Source organism: Lipotes vexillifer, unplaced genomic scaffold (genome assembly GCF_000442215.2).
Source record: "Lipotes vexillifer unplaced genomic scaffold, Lipotes_vexillifer_v1.1 scaffold426, whole genome shotgun sequence".
NCBI lineage: Eukaryota > Metazoa > Chordata > Mammalia > Artiodactyla > Lipotidae > Lipotes > Lipotes vexillifer.
In genome coordinates, this window is record NW_006779491.1 from 3,346,233 (window position 1) to 3,368,193 (window position 21,961).

General features: G+C 49.1%; 1 protein-coding gene across 1 annotated transcript in view; it reads left to right on the forward strand.

Annotated features, from left to right (window-relative positions):
* The first annotated feature begins 316 nt into the window (after positions 1-316).
* Positions 317-21,961, forward strand: part of GTF3C1 (general transcription factor IIIC subunit 1) — a 74,649-nt gene continuing 53,004 nt past the window's right edge. Inside the window, exons 1-6 of the mRNA XM_007452820.1 lie at positions 317-537; positions 2,482-2,691; positions 5,479-5,655; positions 6,376-6,519; positions 8,224-8,320; positions 13,085-13,208. Coding sequence (XP_007452882.1) covers positions 317-537; positions 2,482-2,691; positions 5,479-5,655; positions 6,376-6,519; positions 8,224-8,320; positions 13,085-13,208 — 973 coding nt within the window. The remainder of the gene's footprint in view (positions 538-2,481; positions 2,692-5,478; positions 5,656-6,375; positions 6,520-8,223; positions 8,321-13,084; positions 13,209-21,961) is intronic.

Genomic DNA, 21,961 nt, shown 5'->3' on the forward strand with positions numbered 1-21,961 from the left:
CCTACCGGGGGGGCCCATGGACACTCACCGTCCATCCCTAGAGGCGGCGGTTCCGGGTGCTCGAACCGGAAGCGGCCTCTACACTGTTTGCAGTTCCCCTGGTTACTGCGGGGTTCCGGACCAATGGCAATGGAGTTCCACGGAATGAACCCGCCCCCAAAGGGAGTGACAGCACGACCACGCTCGGGAACTCCTCCTCCGGTCCCCGGATCCGCCCCGCCTCCCTGGCTGCCAGTCGTTGTGCGCAGGCGCTCTGGACCAGGGCCCTTGGCGGCGTGGCGCGCAGGCGCCCCGGTTGCTGCCAACTGAAGTAGCAATGGACGCACTGGAGTCGTTGTTGGACGAGGTGGCCCTGGAGGGGCTTGATGGCTTGTGTCTTCCCGCGCTTTGGAGCCGTCTGGAGACGCGAGTGCCGCCCTTCCCGCTGCCTCTGGAGCCCTGCACGCAGGAGTTTCTGTGGCGGGCCCTTGCCACGCACCCGGGCATCAGCTTCTACGAGGAGCCTCGGGAGAGACCAGATCTCCAGCTCCAAGACCGGTCAGCGGCCTGGCTCTGCGGGCGGGCGGGGGCAGAGACCCGGGTCTGATGGAGCTGCGATAGGGCCAGGTTCTTACGGGAGGGGAGAAAAAGGAGTGGAGCGGAAGAAAGACCCGGAGTCTGATGGAGGCGCAGAGAAAGGCTGATTTGGGGTCCCTCAGGCCTGGCAGGACCCAGGCGTCTGATGGAGTTGCGGGGGGTCACCTGGTGATGTTCCATTATGTTGTGTGTGTTAGGGGTGGTGGTGAGCAAGACTGGGAGGATATTCTTTGTGTTTCAGAGAGTATTTCCTCCGAAGTGGAGCTTAGGATTGGAGCAGGAAGGCTGTTCAGCTCAAGACTGGAGACAGTTGAGTTCCACAGAACAGCTTCATTCAGTGCTGGATTAGAGAGCCTAAAGCAACTAGAGTCTTCACGTCGGCAAGCTTAGCAACAACAAGGACAATAATAATAGCTAACGTTTATTTAGTGCTCGTTATGGCCTCGTACTATTCTAAGATCTTGTTCCTGGAGTTTCAGGAGACTGAACCCACTTCATTCTCACAGTGACACTATGAGGAAGGTGCTCTTATCTTCCCCATTTTTTTCTTTTTTTGGCTGTGCCACAGGGCTTGCGGGATCTCAGTTCCCCATTCAGCACCGAGTCCTCACCACTGGACTGCCAGGGAATTCCCAGTTATCTTCCCCATTTTGCAGAGAAGGAAACTGAGTGATAGAGATTAAGTAAACCGTCCAAAGTTATGGATATTGTAAGTTGACTGAGTGTTGACTCAACCCAGGCCGTCTGTCTCCCAAGTCTGTGCTCTTAAGCCATATTGTGAGGGTCGGGAGAGGTTCCCAGAGGTAATACTGTCTAAAACAAGCCTTAAAGGTTGGATTTAGGTAGCCAGTTGGCAGAGTATTCCAAAAGAAGAGAAGTCCGTTAAGTTGGGTTGAAGTGTAGAACTGGAGACAGTGAATGAGGAATAATAGTTCAAATTTACATATATGCTTATTGTAAGCAGGAACTGTTCCAGGATCCTTACGTATAGCAAGTTATTTAAGTTTTACAACAACTTTAGGAGCTGGATATTCTTATCCCCATTTTCCTGAAGAGAAAATTGAGACGCAGAGAGGGTCATCAACCCAGAATCTTAACCCAGACTGGGAGAAGGTTGTACCAAGGAGGGGAAGGAGGGACTTTATTGGAGGTGGGGAGTGGTAGTCATAACTTTAATGTGTTTTTTTTGCGGTACGCGGGCTTCCCACTGTTGTGGCCTCTCCCGTTGCGGAGCACAGGCTACAGACGCGCAGGCTCAGCGGCCATGGCTCACGGGCCCAGCCGCTCTGCGGCATGTGGGATCTTCCCGGACCGGGGCATGAACCCGCGTCCCCTGCATCGGCAGGCAGACTCTCAACCACTGCGCCACCAGGGAAGCCCATAACTTTAGTTTTGATCTCATCAGATCTGAGTCGTAGACAGTTGGAGGCAGGATTAGTGTTTGGGGGAAAAACAGGACTGAGGATTTGATGGTGAGAATTGTTAACATGCAAGTGATAATTGAAACCATAAAAATGTGGAAGTACGAGAGGGATAACTAAAGAGATGTGGAAAGGTAACATCTTAAAGTAGGGAAGCCTTGAGGCATTAAGTCCAAACTTGATGGTTTGGAGACCAGGCACTGGATTGGGGGGAAAACAAAAGGCCATGAGTTGGGCCAGGAAGGTGGTTCTGGTTTCAGCATTCAGCGTCCAGGGTGGACTCAGAGACTCCTAGAAAAGTCTCTTGTCTGGGATAGAGAGGCAGGGACGCTGCTTGTTAAGATGACCTGCGTTTGGAAGACGGGTGCGACCAGGTGATCGCAATTCCTCTCCCCCACCTCTGCCAGAGGTTGTCAGAAGAACACACCAAACGTGTTATTTCTGAGGCTGAGCTGTGGTTTGATATCTGTGATCTCCCCCTTAGGTATGAAGAAATTGATTTGGAAACTGGCATTTTGGAGTCCAGGAGGGACCCGGTCCCTTTGGAGGATGTCTACCCCATTCATATGATCTTGGAGAATAAAGATGGCATCCAGGGCTCATGCCAGTACTTTAAGGAGAGGAAAAACATTACCAGTGACATCAGGACCAAGACGTTACAGCCCCGCTGTACGATGGTGGAAGCCTTTGGCAGGTAACTGATTTGCATCATGGGAAACTTGTGGGCATCTTCCTGCTTTAAGTTGGGGGTGTGGTCAGAGCGCCACAACTGGCCTGCCGCCCTTGTGCCCATCAGAGTGCGTCCGCCCTGCCCCAAGCCAGTCCTTTACCACTCCCCTCCTCTTGGGGCTAGTTTTGCTGGGGGTGGGGGTGGGGCACTGCCTTTCTTTTCCCTTTGTGTCCACAGGCCGCCTGGCCCTTTGGGCAGGGCAGGCAGCTGTCATTTGGATTTTGGTGCCTTTCGCTCTCTTGTCCAGGTTGCGTCCTCTGCTGCCCAGCTGTACTTTTGTGAGTCTTCAGTCGGGGTCCCAATTTCCCAGGCTGCCTCAAGCCCCTCGCCCCACCCCCACCTCCCTTCCTACTTGACAGAACAGGGAGAAGCTTCCGGTTTGAACTCTCCTAGTTGCCACCTTCTTCCTCAGCTTGCAGGCTTGCCTGTATTTCTCTCCCCCTCCCTCACCTCAGGGGAGACGGGAAGCCTGGCCCTGCGTCGGGCAGTCATCTGGATGCTTCTCTTCCTCCGTTTCCCCCCACCCCGTACCTCGTGCTCTTTCCGACCTCTGTCAGCTAGCTCCTTTTTCTCCTTTATTTGCAGCTTTTGCCTGTTGACCAGTACTTTCTCGTCAGCCCATTACCATGGCGCGTTCATCTTAAAACAAGACCTCTTGGCCTTGGATTCCCCGTAGCTGTGATTCTGTTGCTGCAGCCATGCTTCTTGGAAGAAACAGCTATACTCACTCCTTCTTCCTCTTGACCTCCCCTCCCCTCCTCTGGCTCTGGAGCTTTGCAGCTTCTGCTTCCTGACCCTCCCCCACCCGGCTTCCTGCTAGCTCAGGAAGAGCTCTCCCTGGTGACTGCACACATGCTCTCTTCACACACATAGGCCTGAACTGGGGCTCCTCGCACATGTCATTCCATGACCTTGACCACAGTTATCGAATCCCAGAGTAAGTGTTCCTTTTCTTGTCTTTCTCTTCAGTAGACTCTGAGCTCCGTGAAGGCAGATGCCATTTTTATTTATCTTGGCATCTCCGGTACCTTGCGTGGCGCTTCATCAGTGTTGGATAACCTATGTGATGACCAGGGTCAGCAATGTGGGCCTCGGGCAGGAGTCCTAGAGTCAGCTACTGGGAGATGTTGGAGTTCTGATAGGACAGGGGAGTAAACCACCCTGAACACGTTCTTAAAGCAGCAAATCAGCTCCCGTTTTCAAACTTTTCTCTTCTCAGCTGACCTCTTCCAATTTAACGTAATGAGCCTGTTTTGAGACAGAGAACACAGGTCCTAAGTTTGTGACACACAGACACAGAAAAGTAGACTTTCTGTCCGTCACGTGTATTCACAGCCTAACATTCTTTTTGCAGATGGACCATACAGACCCTGTGACTATGCAGAAGACTAATTATGGGTCACAGGCAATGTGAAAGAAGCTGCAGTTAAATGAAAATGTAGACATGGCAATGGGCAGTTCCTCCTCTTTTTCCTTTTTGCCTGTTCAGTGGGAGCAATGAAGTCATCTGGTGTATTGGGCGGCAAGCGGGGGCCAAGAGGAGGAACTGTCAGACTGAGCGATGTGACTGAAGACAGGGCTTGCGATCAGGCATCTATAAACCACAGGCTGGGAGCAGTAGATGGTGGTTCTAGGTGGGAGGGGTTGGGAGCCCTTGGGCTCTAATATGGACCATTGGTGACTCATTCCCCTGGGAGAGGGAGCTCCTCCAACTGGTGTGTCTTGATGCCAAGGAGTGAGTGGGGAGGAGTGAATGGGGATAGCTTCTCTGCCAGCCCACCCTTGTGGGATCTCTGGCAGGACTAGGACCTGAGACAGTCTGCCCAAGATGGCCATTTAAGTCAGCAGCTAAGGCACCAGGGTGAAGTCTCCATCTTCAGCGCTGTAGACTGTTCGACCTCAGCAAAGAAGTCAGTTTTCCCAGCTGCGACATCTCGAAGCACCTGGCTGGGAAGTGTTCTTGGCCTCTTTTTTGGGCATTATTTTTCACACACCAAGACAGTAGGAGGAAGTAATGATTTGTCCCAAGTCTGGTCTCCAACAGGCTGCAGGTCCACTGATGACACAGGGCACTGTTTTTGATTCTGAAGTTTGTTTTATCCATCCAGTTCAGTATGTGAGTTTGTTCACTTATTAGATGTTTACAGAGACCCTGCTGTGCACCAGAACCATTCTAGGCCCTGAGGATGTCTTGGGGACCCTGATGACAACCTGCTCCCTCTTAGGGTGCTTATTGCAGAAATGTGTGCCCCAAAAAGCGGCCATTTCTGAGAGTGCCAGGTGCTGTGAAGAGTCTGGAAATGGTCAGAGGCGGGGGATAGACTCTGGTTAGCATTTTCAGGAAGACCTGAGGTGTTGGTATCTGAGCAGTGGCCTGAATGATGAGAATCAGTGGCCTGAAGATGTGAGGGCAGAGCAGCTGGGCAGAGGACCAGCGGGGCTGTTGTGGACGCAGGGCAGGGCAGGGCCGTGGGGGTGTGTAGGGCGGGCCAGGCCCTGGTTGGGAGTCAGGGGTATGGCCTGAGGGCCCTGGCCAGACGGGGAGGGCTCTGAGCAAGGAACTGGTGAGACTGGCTCTGTTACCCCTGAACGCTCTATGGTTCTAGGATGGAAACCTCCTTAACTGGGGGATTGTGAACCTCCAAGAAGAAGCAGGAAATGATGGTTCACTAAGGTTCTGCTTTTTCATATTTCGATTTTCTTAAAAATCAATTACAGTTATTTCTTCCTGCGGTGGCTTCTGATTTGCAGGTGGCGGAAGAGACTGATCATTGTTGCCTCCCAAGACATGCGGTACCGGGCCTTGATCGGCTTGGAGGGTGACCCCGACCTGAAGCTCCCCGACTTCTCCTACTGCATTTTGGAGCGATTAGGCCGGTCCCGGTGGCAAGGGGAGCTCCAACGAGACCTCCACAGCACTGCTTTCAAGTGAGGGGATGCTTTAGCTTCTCTGCTGTAAATGCTGGGGCTCCCTGATCATTGGGCCCTGCCACCTGGGCAGTCCCCACATCCATGGTGATCAGAAGCACGATGCTTTCTCATTGAAGAGACCCTGGAAAAAAGACCAAAAAAAGGGGGACTCCCCGGCAGTCCAGTGGTTTAGACTCTGCCTTTCCATTGCAGGGGGACATGGGTTTGATCCCTGGTCTGGGGAACTAAGATCCCGCATGCCTCGTGTTGTAGCTGAAAAAAGAAAAAAGAGAGAGAGAGAGACCCTGGGGTGACCATAGAATTTATTGTCCAAACCAGACATTTTGAGCGTGGAAGGTGGAGCTGACCAGAAGGGACGCCAAGGCAACTGGCATAAACTGAGACCACCTGGCGAGCCAGCATGCATGGCAACCCTAGTTATTGGCCGCTATATGATTAGAAACCCATGTCTGATTGGCTCCTTGCTAATATAACCCTTACTGTCTCCTGCGCCAGCCACCCTTTCCCACTCCATTTCCCCTCTCCACCTCTCTTGGGGGTCTGGGGTGTGCCTTAGGCTGAGGCACGGCTGTTCTTTCCAAGGCCATTGTCACATAGCGGCTGTTCTCAGGTTGGCTGGATAGGAGGTGTGTGTCTCTGGTGTTCGTGTCCTGCACACTGTGGGGTGAAAGCAACCAACAAAGCAGAATGACCGCCCACTCTCTTCCTCTCCTCCAGGGTTGATGCTGGGAAGCTCCACTATCATAGGAAAATTTTGAACAAAAATGGGCTCATTACGATGCAGTCACACGTGATCCGATTACCCACCGGAGCCCAGCAGCACTCAATTCTCCTCCTCCTGAATCGGTTTCACATGGACAGGTACAGTGCGAGACGCCAGAATGCTCCCTTACCTCTGTCTTTCAGCCATGTGTATTATACCTTTAAAAATTCCTAGAGGCCAAATCAGAATGTGACCGGCTTTTAAAAAAAAAAAAAAAAGACATGTACCGCCTATTTTGGATTATGAGAATAAGTGTTGCTTATTTAGAAAATCTGGAAATTATATAGAAAAGAAGGGCAAAAAAAAAAGCCTGTCACCCCACAGCCCAGCAATAGGAACTGTTAACATTCTGCTGCAATTTGGGAGTGTAAAAATAAAAGTAAATAAGTCAAATTTGATTTGTTATGGTGACAGGGTTCTGTGGCTGGAAGAGAGAACAATGGACTAAGTCAAGATCTGTATTTAAGTCTTTGCTCCTGATTTGGGCACGCTCACTTGCCCTCTCTGAACCACTGTCTCCTCTTCTGTAGAGTGTGGCCGTGACAAAGCTTGCTACTACTTTACAGTGTACAGTGAATATCTGTGCCTTCATCTATTCTTTCATTGAAAGGCAGTAAAAATGGAGAAGTGGGCTTCTCTGGATCCCATATATATGCCCTCCCTCCTGCTAAACCTGTGGGCAGTTAAAGCCAAGTTCACCTTCCCCACCTGCATGACAATACCTTCCTCTCAGCCCCTCCTCCAACACCCCACCCACCCACCCACCCACAGCAAGGGTAGCCCTTGGTTCCTTTAATAGCTTCCTTTGGCGTCCATTAGCTTGTAAGCATTTATTATGACATCCACTTCACAATAAAAATGCAAAGGAAGGGAAAGTCATTCAGGCCAGCAAAGTGAGAGAAACCAGGGCTTCAGAATCAGAGAGGTGTCCTGATTACTGCAGAGGGCACTGTATTTCCAGGAAGCAGACCTGGGTTCGCATTTTATGCCTGAATTTTAGAAAAGCTTAACTTCTTTATGAAATAATTCCTCCTTTCTTACCAAGTGATTTATAAGGAAATATGTTGGTGCTTCCTAAACTTTAAGGTATTGTCAACTCAAAAAATATTCACAGTCTAAAAGTTGAGAGTTCTGTTTTATTCGGTGGGAATTTTTAGGACTTCAAGCCCAGGGCAGGTAATCTGAACATCAAAAGATAATTGTTAAAGAAAACCAAGTTAAGGAATTTACCGCATTTCTGTGTATGGCAAGGTGCAAGAGTCTGGGCTCACTGAAATCATTCCTTTGATATGTACCTCAGCTATTTGGGGCCAGTATCCTGTGTTTTCACATCCTGAGATTCCTCAGGGCCCACCATGGGGAGTGGCTGCAGTCTGATGGCTGCTAGATGGCAGGTATTCTTTCCTGAGTTTCCTCAGGGCTCACTGGCTCACCTTGGAGGGCTGCAATTGCTGATGACTGTGACATCCTTTGTTTACTGATATGGCAGGCAGTATTCCATTTATCAGTATGATCAAAAGATGTAAGGCATTTTAAAGAATCATTTCGTGACACTTTTAGCCACGGAGGCTAGTCTGTACACTGCCACTAGTGCGGTGACCGTGGCCGTGAGACTGAACCACTCAGAGCCCCAGTCTTTCCAGCTGTAAGGGACAAGGAGTCGGGCTGGATGTTCTCTGAGACCTAAGACCACAAGGTTCTGTAGTTTGATATGTTGTCATTTAAATCTTGTCATCTTTAAAAAACAGGCAGTCTTTAGCAATAGGTCTGGAAAAAAATGAAGTGTTTTATATTTCTCACAGGAGGAGCAAATACGACATCCTTATGGAGAAGCTCTCAGCTGTGCTGAGCACACGGAGTAACCGGACAGAGACATTGGGAAAGCTGAGGGAGGAACTGGTGAGCTGCCCCTGCCCGTGTGGGGGGCTGGATCTGTTTGTAACGCAGTGGGGAGCATTGTCAAGTGTAGATTTCATTGCACTGCAGTTGAAAACCCTGTCGTGGGCTTGACCACCCCTAGCTGTTACCGAGTCCAAGCCCATTCTGCCCGCCGCACAACAGGCCAGTAAATCGGGAGACGAGGTGTCAAGGCAAGGGATAATGACTTTATTCGGAAAGTCGGCAGACCGAGAAGATGCGGACTGGGGTCCCCACAAACCATCCTGTCTGGGTCTGGATGCCAGTTTTTTTTTATAGAACAGAGCGGGGTAGGAGATGAGGAAGTAAAGTAAAATGGCCATTAGTTTTGCCTGGCTTGGCCAGCATCAGGGAGGGGATATGTTAATTTCTTCTTTTCTTCAGCCATTCACAGGTGGGCAGGGTTAGATTGTCTCCCTGTGAGCTGAACAAAGGCACTTTAGTTCAACTTTCAGGCAGAGGGGCAGGGTTCCCTGAGGCAGGTCGTTATGTATGGTTATAATAACAAAAGCAACGAAAAGCAAAGGTTAAAGTCAAACATCAACATGGAGTCAAAACTGGCTCTTCTCTGTTAACATAGCCATGAAACAAGCAGAACTTTGCTTTACAGAATGAAAAAGGGCTCAGTCTTTAAGTCCTTCCTGCTCTTGGGTGGCCTCCAGTTTTCCCCAGGGATTTGCGCCAAGTCCTGCTATAAAAGTTCCTGTGGAATGGTGAATCTGAGCGTTTAGATTTACTTTCGTAATCAAGCTTGTAATTTTGTTCCCAGTGGTTTTATGCTGAAATAACAGAGTGACTACTGAGAAGGAGGAGAGACAACAGGGAGAAAAGCAGTTATGGACCTGCTTCATCTTTGGGTCCAGGAACAGAGACAGTGATGAAGTAAGAGTGGGAGGAAGAAAGCACAGGGGTGATGCTGCTTCCGGTCTGATTTGAGCCCTCTTCCGTAGAAGTTAGGAAAGAGCCAACACTGGAAACGGGAGGAAAGTAAGACTGCCCTGTAGGTGAAACAGTAGGATTTGAAGTCAAGATTTAGGGGTGATAGTAATTCGTCCCCAAAGGAGCATGGCTTGGAGTCTGGTTGTAGACTCCAGGCTGTAGACTCCAGGTAGATCCTTCTTGCTCCTCACCTTGTGCTGCCCCCCGGGGGGGCTCTGCTCTCTGATTTCACTGTGCTGAGGGAAGGGCTCTCTCCCCTCTTGCTAAATGCACTGTATGCCCAAGTCTCTTTAAAGCAGAGGTTATAAACCAAAGCTTGTGGGTCAGATTCAGTCTGCACATTGTTAAAAAGAACCTTGACCTAGCATCTTTTAAAAATTGAGATTTTGCCTCAAAATCTCGGTTACCAGCTTCCCTGGAAATATCAGAGGCTCTGGCCAGCCTGGGCCCGTGGTCTCTTGTGATAGCAGTTATCTGGAGCTGGCTGTGTGCTGGCCACCCACCCCAGGCCCCTTCCCTCCTGTCACCTCTCAGACACGCAGGCAGTGCCATTTGTCACTATGAGCACTGCTGTTCAGGAGGAGAGAAATATTTCTCAGTATCTGAGTGTCTGTCAAAAGTGGGGAATGAAAGGTAGACTGATAAGGCCTCTTCCTGAGAGGCCCTGGTCAAGATGAAGGAAACGCCTACAAAAGCTCAAAGAAGTATCTGCCCACTTGGTTCTTTATATAGTTCGTCCAGCCCATGCAGACGCTGAAGATCGAAACCCTCTGCCCTGCTGAGTCACTCAAGGGTAGAGAAACTGAGCAGTCTTAGGTCAACGCTGTGGACGATCTAAGTGACAAGATTTGACTGATACAGGACACTGTTTATTTATTCATTCAACAAATACTTTAGTGAGTATCGATTTGGAGTCAGAACTGTGTTTCGCACCACCGTGGCAAAAATTAACGAGGATGACGGTCTTACACTGCCGCAGAGCAGTCTAATCGGAGGGGCTGACGTGTGACCACACACTCAGGCCAGACCGCTCCTTGGAAGGATGTGTTTGAGTTGCGTGAAAGGAGAGATGGGAAAAGCTTTGTAGAGCCAGTTCCAGTTGAGCTGGGCTTTGAAGATGAAGTCAGCATCATCTGGCAGAGGAGAGACCATCATTCAGGCAGAGATGGGCTGGAGCAAAGGCGTGGAGCTGTGGGAGGTGACGGGGTGTTTCCGAGGTTGGCAGTGACACGGGAGGCAGCCAGGCGGCAGCGTCCCCGGCGGGAGTAGTAAGAGACGTGGCTGGAAAGGAAAGTTGGAGCCAGATAAAGAAGGTCTCAAGTGCCAGGCTGAGGACTTGGGTTTCAGCCTTTAGCCTGGTGAACTGCAGTTTGAGTGTTGGGGAGATGAACTGATGGATGGGGAGGGGATTGGAGGCAGGGCGGGGAGGTGGGTGCTTGTGGCCTCAGGTAGGGTGGGTGATGCCTTGAATTGTTGGTGATGTTTGGGGGGTGGCACTAGCAGGACTTGGTGAGTGACTGAAGCCAGGGTGTGGGTGTCATGTGTGGGGAGCAACGAAGGAGGAGTCTGTTGTCTAGCTTGAGTGGCAACCCCTCCCTGGGGTGGACCAGAGCTGGAGGGCGGGTACCTGAGGGCAGGGATCGTGCCTGCCAACCCCCCACCATGAGGACGGCCTGGCCCACGGAGACGCTGAGCCCAGATTTGTTGAATGAATGTACAGTGAAAGTACAGAGTTCAGAAAGAGGAGTGAGTTTGCCTGAGATCGAGGCACATGACAAATTAGATTTTAGGATTTATTGAGTATGAAGATCTTCTGGGACTTTGACTTGGTGATGTTTAGTCAGCAGCTGGAAATAGGGGTCAGAGAAGGCTGAGCAGGATTTAGTGAATAATTAACCTCTGGATGAGGTGGACACCGTGAATATGGATTCTGTCTTTTGGGGGGAGTGGGGAAGGCCACTTTCTTTAACTGGGCAGGTTGTGCGAGTCCTCAACGGTAGGCCCCCCGTACGGGAAGGACTATGTATGTCATCCACCCTCTGGGCAGATTATGTGAGTCCTCGATGGCAGCCCCCCATAGGATGTTCCAGGGCTCAGGGCCATATGTTGAGGGCTAGGGTTCGATGGATGCGTTTCCATAGGGTCTTTCCACGACGCTGGGGGCACAGCTGGATTAACAAGAGGTGCCATTTACCAGCCAGCGGGTTAAGTGAGCCGTATGTGAGTTGTCTGTATTTCTTTGATAACAATATGTTCTGCTGCCTAGCAGTTAGCGTACTGGTTCCTTCTAGAGGTGACCACACGTACGTGGGTGGTGGCAGCATCCCTCAGACATATGCTGCCTCTCTCCACACCAGAGTGTAAGAGGAAACCTGGGAGGTGCCATGCACCACTCTTAGTCGCGATTGCGTCTTGCTGTTCAGGTGGTAACCTGCCTGGCTGTTCCAGTGGTGGCAAAATCAAATGCTAGTAGTGGCCAGGAGAGTGGTATGGATTAGTGAAACAGGCCAAGTGTAAAATAATTTTTTGAGGGAGTTCTCTGGTGGTTTAGTGGTTAGGATTCAGCGCTTTCACTGCTGTGGCCCGGGTTCAATCCCTGGTTGGGGAACTGAGATCCTGCAAGCCCCGTGGTGTGGGCAAAAAAAAAAAAAAATTTTTTATATCAGTGTGGATTCAAGAATTATTCAACTTTCCTCTTAACTATCATGAGAGAAAAGCAGCACAAAAATGGTGGTAAACAGGAACTGACCTTCGGCCTCACCATGTAAGGGGTCTGATGGGCAGAGAAGGCCAGGGCGTCCGGGTTGGGCGTGCCTGTCTGGAGGGAGCAGCTGGTCCTCACCTCCCTCTGGCTGATGCTGGGAGGAACCGCAGGCCTAGGATTTGTTGCCAGATCCTGTTTTTCAAGAGAAGCCAGAATCTGTTTTTTTTAAAATGAACTCTCTCACTTTTCAATGTTGGCAAGTAAATTACTTTTTTTTTTTTTTGCGGTACACGGGCCTCTCACTGCTGTGGCCTCTCCCGTTGCGGAACACAGGCTCCGGACGCGCAGGCTCAGCGGCCGTGGCTCACGGGCCCAGCCGCTCCGTGGCATGTGGGATCCTCCTGGACCGGGGCACAAACCCATGTCCCCTGCATCGGCAGGCGGACTCTCAACCACTATGCCACCAGGGAAGCCCCGTAAATTACTTTTTTCAAAGAAAACGTGTAGATGAAAAAACACGGCCTGCACTGGAGGCTGCTCATTGGTAACCTCAATAGTTAGGAGCACTTTGGGTCATTATGGTTGTGTTGCCTCCTCGCAGAAATATGAGTGATGGGGTGGATGTACTCATCCTCATTTTGTTGTAACTTCACAGATAGACTAAATTTTTTTAAAGGTCTTAAATTTAATTTTTTCTCTTCCACTGCCTGTGAGAGGTGTGTGTACATGTGTATATATCTATTAATAATTAATAATACACTTACTTGTTTAAAAAAATCAAAACAAGATGAAACGGTATACAGTGAAAATCTTCTAGTGCTGCCCCCATCTGCCTCATTCTCACCCCTTTCAGGTGCATCCTTTCAGGATCCTTTTAGGGAAATCTCTTTCCCCACTCATAATCAAATGGATGGTTTATATGCTGCTGGAGACTCGTTTTGTTCCCTGGACAAGGTAGCTTGGCAGTATTTTCTCATTAGTGCCTCCAGTGATTCCTCATTCAAGATCATCAGTTAACTCAGGTCCCCGCTTGTTCGTGTACATGACCCTCCAATAGTTTCAAACACCTTGCTCTACCTAACAGCAGCGTTTCAATTTTGCAGGGGCTGTGCGAGAGGACATTTAAGCGCCTGTACCAGTACATGCTGAACGCGGGGCTGGCCAAGGTGGTGCCTCTTCCCTTACAGGAGATCCACCCTGAACGTGGACCTTGCAAGACCAAGAAAGGTAAAGGCAGGCTTGGCTCCTGCCTGGGCTGCACGGACAGTTTTCACTTTTCCCCTCTAAGTGCCAGCCTGTCCCTCTTACCACGTTCTGCCCTGAGGTAGGATGATTTCACGTTATTTTTTCCACTCTATTCAGCGCCTGGCCCAGGACCTTCTATATAAAAAGCGCTCAGGAAACGTTTGCTGAATGAAACCCATTCTGACTCCCAGCAAACATCTCTATATGGATGTCCCTCCAACATCTCCCATTCCTGGGGTCCAGAAACCGAAATTTATCTTTTCCTTCTTATGCTAAGCCAGTATTTTTTAAGTACCTGATCTGTGTGTTGCATGATTGCATTTTCTAGCCCTGCAAAGTAGGTGGTATTATTACCATTTTACAGGTAAGAAGATTAAAGTTAAGAGATGCTAAGTAACTTATATGAGGTTAAGCAATCAGGAAGTGGTGGAGGTGGGATTTGAACTTTCTAAGAAAGTTAAACTAGGGACAATAGACTATGAAACTTTAAAAACCTTCCTTAGTCCTTTTTTTTTCTCACTTCTTGATTTTTAGCCCATGCTGTTTAACTCCTCCTGATTAACCAAAGTTGTTTCAAAATCTTAGGGTTAGAGCTTTCAGTAAAAGATGACAGAAGGAATAGATGTGGTTTTCTGCACTCTTCCAACTCCTTCCTAGTGATAATAGGCTATAAAAGGAATAAACCTGCAAGTCCAAAGAGAATAGGACAGGAAGTGACAGCAGGGAGAGTTGTCTACATTTTTGTGCTCAAAGGCAGATGTCTAAACGGTAACTGACCGAGCAGACTGGGAAAGCTGAATGCTTGTGTGGGGCAGTAGCCAAGAGTGGGCACCTCAAACCTGAAATAAACCAGGGACCTCTGAAAGCACCAGTCTGGATGGGGCTAGAGACAAGAGGATTGGTTTATAGTCTGTGAAGAGCCATTGCACCCCCCACGTCCCCTCCCCTACTTGGCATAACCAGGCAATGAGCCCTTTACCACAAAGACAGAGGTCTGGACTTTGTGGCTTAGCAGTCTTTCCTCATTAGTACCTCCAGTGATTCCTCATTCCTTGGACTTAACCTCAAGAGAAGATGCACTGGAGGCTTTTGAGACTCTCAGACATGAGATGCAGCTGGGGACAGGGTACAGTGCTGATAACAGGCAGTATGAGATAATCTCTATACACAGTGAGGTAGGAGTCTTCGCTGCCTTTCCCCCTGTGGCTCCTAAAACGCTGGCTGCCAGGCTTACAGTCCCTAAAGCCAGAGGCTGGAGGCTTCTTTTCTGCAGAAACTGACCAGTCCAAGAGAAAAGTCTTCTAGTTCCTGAAATTTAGGGGATTCCTAGCAAATTAGCCCGCCTCTGCCTGCTCACCCTTCATGGAAGCCCACACAATGGCAGCCTCTCCCTTTCTCTTCCTGACCCTGCAAAACACAGGACTTTTAATGTACAGCAGTATCTTAATGAAGCATTTTAACTTTTTTTTTTTGGTGGTACGCGGGCCTCTCACCGTTGTGGCCTCTCCCGTTGCGGAGCGCAGGCTCAGCGGCCATGGCTCACGGGCCCAGCCGCTCTGCGGCATGTGAGATCCTCCCGCACAGGGGCACGAACCCGTGTCCCCTGCATCAGCAGGCGGACTCTCAACCACTGCGCCACCAGGGAATCTCCAGCATTTTAACACTTCACCAAGCATTTGAGAACTCTAACATGAATGTAAGAGAAACTAACTTAGGAAATAGAAACAAAATGAGGAGCAGAAGAAAAGGAAAGGAGAGAGAAGGAAGATATTGCATCATGAAACCAGAGCAAGAGGCTATAAAGGAGGGACGTGCAGAAAATAAAAAAGAGCTCTTGGAAATAAAAGAAATATGACTATTGCAATAAAAGATTTGGTGGAAGGAAAGATAGTGAGATAAAGTTGAGAAAATCTCCTGTAAAGAACAGAAACTCAAAAGGGATGGACATAGGAGAGTTTTAAGTTGAAAATAAGAAACTGAGTCTAAAAGATCCAATGTCCACACAGTAGGAGTTAAAGTTCACAGTAAGGGGAGGGAGTGTGTGTGCAGGGGAGTAGAAAGGAGGAGATGACGGGAAATGACATGGAATTTTCCCAGATCTGAAGGATGTTAAGTTCTAGATCAAAAGACCTAGCACAGATGTCTAGCATGATGAACATAAAGAAACCCACACCAGGATCCAACAGCCTGAGACTTCAGAAGTCTGGGGATTGAAGAGCCTCCAGAGAGGAGACATCAGACTTCCCAGTAGTAATGGAAGCTAGAGAGCTTGGAGCAACACCATCAACTTTCTGAAGGGGATGGACTTTCACCCTGGAATCTTCCAGTCAATGAGGTGTGAGAATAAGGACCTCACACATTTTCATACATGCGGATTGGAAACAATTCATCTCTGATCTCCCAAGTTCCCTTTTAGGAAGCCACAGGAGGATGTACACCATCAAATAACAGGCTAAGCCAAGAGACAGGAAAGCATGGGGCCCAGGAAGAGGGGGGACAATGGAAACCCTGGAGAGATGATGAAGGGAAATCATGATGACAGACGCCGGGGGGTGGGGGACGGAAGTCCATGCAAAGGATCAGTTGCTTAGTGCCTGTGAATATGTGAAGGGAAATTTGTATGCTAGCAGAGAGTCTGAGTGTGAATTCGATATGGGTACAGAGAAAACCAAGCAAGTGGAAAAAAGTTATTAACGCCAGGTAAAACTAAAAGTTGTGTAATTTTAAAAAACTTAAGGCCTGTGTGCTTGACTATGTGGGCATAGCAAGTAACCTGTGGAGACTGGACTCACTAACAGCTCCAGAGAATGTTTGCTGGATGAGGACAGACCACGGCGTCCCCAACACTTGGCTTGGTGCCTGCAGGAGGGCGGTGCTATGCTTGCTGAGTGACCGAGCTGCCAGTCTGAGGGAGCTGTGTCTCTTCCTTTACTTCCTCATTTAGTTAATGGAATCACTGCCCACCCTGCCTGACTTACCTGTGTCTAAGTCTTGTGGAGGAGATGGTAGCACGCAGATATTACCACACAACAGATGTATAAAAGGCAGGAGCCCCTGGAGGTAGGAAAGCCCCCCAAGAGCAGACTTCATCTTTGAGTGTCATAAGTGCTGAGTAGATGTGTGACTGGTTGAATGACTGGAGTTCCTCAGGGGAAGGGATGGAGAGCATCAGCCTTGAAGTAGACAGGAAACCAGGAAGTTCTGCTGGGTCCTGAGGCAGGGAAGAAAAGGCTTCAGGAACTGAGAGGTGTGCTGGGGATTCCCACCTAACATTTGACTTGGAAATATGATTATCTGAATGCTTAAAATATCATGACCTGTGGATCTAATAAGCATTTTTATTTCCTGACCTGTTGAAAGAAAGGCATTAAAAATAAGCAGATGTCGGGTTTCCCTGGTGGCGCAGTGGTTGAGAGTCCGCCTGCCGATGCAGGGGACACGGGTTCGTGCTCCGATCCGGGAAGATCCTACATGCCGCGGAGCGGCTGGACCCGTGAGCCAAGGCCGCTGAGCCTGCGCGTCCAGAGCCTGTTGCTCCGCACCGGGAGAGACCACAATAGTGAGAGGCCCGCGTACTGCAAAAAATAAAAATAAAAATAAGCAGATGAGTAATTTTTTAAGAGTAAAGAGAAATTAAGAAAGAAATAGCCTTAAGTAACTTTTTTTGCTGGGCTTCTCCACGGCTTGAGGTCCTTGGAAATTCAAACTAGCCCCTTGAGACTGTCACACCTGAATGGACTTTTGATGTAAGACAGCCTGGGTTAGAATTCTTGTCCCGTCATTTCCTGTTGGGGAGTCCTTCGGCAAGTTTTGACCTCTCTCTGCCTCAGTTTCCTCATCAGGATTATGTGGAATAATATATCTTTCCAGAGTGTTGTGGAGCTTACAGGCGACAGTGTACACAGAGCAGGGCCTTTGGGCCACATCTGGTAGTGTATTTTGTTGGCCTCATGGTGTTCTGATTGTAGTTGATGGCATTTAAAAGTCAGAAATTTCACCTACAAAGTCAGCCTTTCAACTTCCCTGTAGGAATAAAACTAGGCAACATTAAACTGCATTTCTTTAATAGCAGTTGGTGAGGCAGAGAGGTGTGTGTGCCACCCTCTGTTGAGGGAACCCACCTTCCCCATTCATTCAGCTGCTGTTTAACCCGCAGCTGGCCTCAGTCCGGGTATGTTGTCTGCCTAACCCTTGAAGGTGTGTCCTCATCACACCATGAGTGGTCCTAGTTTTCTGGAGGCCCAGTGCTGGGAAGAAGGAGCAGCACGACTCAGACTGGGTACTAAGGATGTCAGTGGTGAGATTAAGAGGGCAAATACCTAAGACGATGAGATGGCGGCCAGCACTTGTAGATTGTCACGCACACGCGCAATGAGCCCATTTCTGACTGTTCAGGAGGCTCATCTCATCCCCGCGTGGTCTTGTCACCACCTCTCAGCTCTTTAGGCTCATGGACAGGCCTGCCACGCTGTGTCTCAGCTATTTATCTGTGTGACTTTTTCCCAACTAAGCCACCCTCCTTGAGGGTGGTGGCCGCACCCCTCACATACTTTTTGTCCTTAATGTCTGTGCATTGTCTGCTGGAAACAGAGTAGGTGCTAAGTAAATGTTCAGCCAATTTAATTTAATTAGGTGCCCCTCCAGTGACTTTCCTCGAGCAGGAGGAGACAAAGGGATGAGTGCAAAGCTTTTTAGTCTTTTCTTGCCTTGAGCTGTGTCTTCCCAGTTTGCAAAATTAACATATAACCTTCCCTTCAAGCTGTTATGGAGTAGACAAGACTTAAATAATAAAGATGATTATTGCTTCATGTAAATTTACAGGTGCGCCTGGATATATATGAGTGTTTCTCAAAGGACATAAACAAAGAGTTTGGATTTCAGCATATTTCAAATGTGTTACAGAAAGCTGCAGTGATCTGTTTTGCAAAAGGCAAAAATATCTTGGTAACGAAAACAGTCACCTGAACTGATGTGTTTTTCAAATTTGGATTATTTTCTTCCAGTGTTTAGCAGTCATTCTGTGTTTATTAAGTTGTGCTGAGAACAGAAGGGAAGAGAAATAGAAGTTAACTTTGTAATCCCTCGGAAAAGGATCACAGTCAGAAGCAGTTGACAGAAGTCGGGCTCCCTGGGGCTAATGACTGAGACAGGCATTTAGCGGGTTTCCCAGGTTCAGTGGCAAGGTGAGTCCAGCTGTGAAGAGGATGGGGTAGTTCTAGTGTCTATACCTCCCTGTTTATGGTGTGGACTCTTCCCCCAAGCTGCTGCCCTGTGACTTTTCAAAAATAAAAAAACAAGTTCAACAGGATTGCAGGACAAGATCAATATACAAAAATCAGTTATATTTCTTTACCCTTGTAATGAACAGTCCGAAAATGAAATTAAGAAAACAGTTCTGTTCACAATAGTATCAAAAAGAATAAAATACTTAGGAATAAATTCAACAAAACAAGTACAAAGCATGTGCTCTGAAAACTACAAAATATTGACAGAAACTTAAGATCTAAGTAAGTGGGAAAATATCCCGTTCACAGGTCAGAAGACAACATTGTTAAGATGTCAGTACTCCCCAAACTGATCTTCAGATTCCACGCAATTCCTGTAAGAATCCCAGCTGATTTCTTTGTGGAAATCGATAAACTCATTCTAAAATTCATACGGAATTAGAGGGTACGTAGAAAGCGAAAACAATCCTGAAAAAGAAGAATCCAGTAAGAGGGCTCACACATTGTAATTTCAAAACTTACTACAAAGCAACAGTAATCCAGACAGCATGGTACTGGCACAGGGATAGAATTAGAGACTGATGGAATAGAATTGAGAGCCCAGAAAAAAGCCCACACATCTGTGGTCAACTGACTTTTCAGCCAGGATGCCATGATCATTCAATGGAGAAAGAAACCAATCACAAAAGGCCATGAGTATGGGATTCCATTTAGGGGTGAGTCCAGAATAAGACAGTAGATTAGTGAGTGCTTAGGGCTGGGCTGGAGGCACAGAGGGGTGATAGCTAAAGGGTTTGAGGTGATGAAAATATTCTAGAACTGACTTGTGATGGGTGCACATACCTGTGAATATGCTAAAAGACCACTGACTTGTATAGTTTAAACAGGTGAATCGTGTGGCATATGAATTATATCTCAATAAGGCTGTTAAAATTACAATAAAAAATGAAAACCAAATCCAACAAACACTTATAACAGGGTACAGCAAACTAAATTATGGTCATTAAAGTGGCAGAAGGGGACATTTAAAAAGTTACAGTAGGATTAGGCTTCCCTGGTGGCGCAGTGGTTGAGAGTCCGCCTGCCGATGCAGGGGACGCGGGATCGTGCCCCGGTCCGGGAAGGTCCCACGTGCCACGGAGTGGCTGGGCCCGTGAGCCATGGCCGCTGAGCCTGCGCGTCCGGAGCCTGTGCTCCGCAACGGGAGAGGCCATAACAGTGAGAGGCCTGCGCAAAAAAAAAAAAAAAAATGAGATTTCTTTAAAGTAAAAGTGACAAAGATTGATTAAAGGACTCTAGCTAAAATATGAAGATAATTACTCTTATTAATAATTGAGATGAATAAAATAAACAGACCTTTTAATATGGCAAAAACTATTAAAGGCAGAAACCTAAAAGAGTAGAGAAAGGGGTAGAATCCTCAATGGCATAAATTCTGGGCCTTGGGTGACTTCACTGGGGTGGAGGCCGCTCTCCTGAGGGGGCACAGGCACCTGGAGGGTGCCCTTATGGGAAAAGAGTCCTTTCCTCTGTGTGCCTCCCAGGAGGGAACACGGGCTCAAGCCTGCTGGCCGCTCCATTGACCCCCCTGAACAGGGAGATGGGCCTGCCCAGTCTGTGGGGTGGAAGGAGCGGGCTGGCAACAGGGGGAAGGGCGGTGAGGTCTGGGGCAGAATTCTGGAGAATGAGAGGGGGACAGACTACAGTAGATGTGCCTCGGAGGTGAGGGACTGGCGGCATTGTCCTTTGAGAACTTTCTGTGGTATGATTGAGGGATGAGGAGGGAAGGCTCCCCATGCTTGGAAGAGCCCGAAGGCAAGTGCTGGGACCTGTGAGCACGGGGCTGGCCGACAGGTGAGCAGGTATTGAAGGGTGACTGAACCTCTAGACCGAGGCCGTTTCCACAGATTCCTAAACCTGTGTGAGCCCCGTGTGTGCTACTGTCAGGACCCGTGCTGCCTTGCACAGTTAGCCAGAGCGACCTTTAACTCTGATGGCTTGTCTTAGGGGGTGAAAAAGAGGAAGGGGCTAGGGGAGATTCTGCACTTTGTTAGACATTTTGTGCCTTGCAGATTTGCGGGGCACTGAGCCAAGTGTTAGTTCTTTTGACTCTGATCCCTTTATCACCCCATCTTCTCAGTGCTACTCTTCACTGATAAGCAACTAAAGCACAGATCACTTGCCTAAGGTCACAGAGCCAGGACGTGCTGGTAGGGGAGTGAGCAGAGAAAAGTGTGGATTTTGAGTCTGAGGCCATCAGGCCCCTCTGCGGCCTCCGCCTCCTGGGAGGCTGGCCTGACTGACAGGAAGTGCAAGCAGGGGGGGCGGGGGCTGAAGGCGAAGGCGAAGGAAGGCGGCCTGGGTGGCCGGGGGCAGGAGACTCCTCCATCTGCCCTTCTTCCACACCCACCGGTAACTTCCCGTCATGCCTGCAGAATGAAAAATAAAACCTCTGCTCGGCTAGAGACCATCCGCAATCATCTGCAATCTCCATTCTCATCCTCATTCCCGCCTCTCCCAGCAGCACCCCTTCCCAAATGGCCAGTCCTTTTCCACCTCTGTGCCTTTGCTGGTGCCCTTCCGTCCGCCTGGAATGCCTGTCCTCTTCTGCCAAGACGGTTTCTTCCGGATCCTTTAATATCCCACCCAAATGGCCCCTCCTCTCTCCCTTCCCCTGCATAGTCTTTTTGTTTGCCAGCTCTGTGGGTTTTCGAAGCAGAGCCCTGAGCGCATTGTAGCCGATTTCTCTGTAGCCATCCAGCTCGATAGCGTGCCCTGAGCACTTAACTCATTCACTCCCTTAGTCCTTACTCCCCGGTTAGTCTAGACACATTGTAGAATTATGCCAGCCTTGTAGATGAGAAGCCTGAGGCTCAGAGGTTCACAGCTTGCTCGTGGTAGAGCCGGAGTTCACGCCCAGGCCCATGTGAAGACTAATCACCCTGTCCGAGGCTCCCTGGCCTCTCTCTCAGACACAACCCTTTGCAGGGGTGGGAACCCTGTCTTGTCCTTCTTTATGTGTTCTAGGCCCATCACAGAATAAATGCTGTGAAATTGAGTGAAAGGCCCCAAGCAGCCTCCTGACATTTTCAACTCTGGTGACTCCGTCTGACACTTGAGCCCCCAAGCTCTGTTTTTCTGAGGTTGTGGAGATGATAACAATGATAAAGCAGTAGCAAGCACTGCCCTGAGCACTTTGTGAGGAAGATGCTATACTTGTCCCCATTTCATAGCTGAGCAGCCTGAGCAACAGGGCTGTGGGATCCCTCAGCCAGGCTGATCCAGCCAGTAAGGGGCAGAGGCAGGTTCTCACCAGTTCCATTGCCCTGGGTATGGGCTGCAGCACCCTCCTGCGTCCTGGGTGCTGCCCTGAATGCTGTCCTTCCATCTCTGCTTAGGCCTGTCTGCCGGTACCCAAGGCAGTCACCTCCTTAGAATGTCCCATGGGTGTGTGTGTGTGTGTGTGTGTGTGTGTGTGTGTGTGTGTGTGTGTGTGTGTGTGTGTGTGTG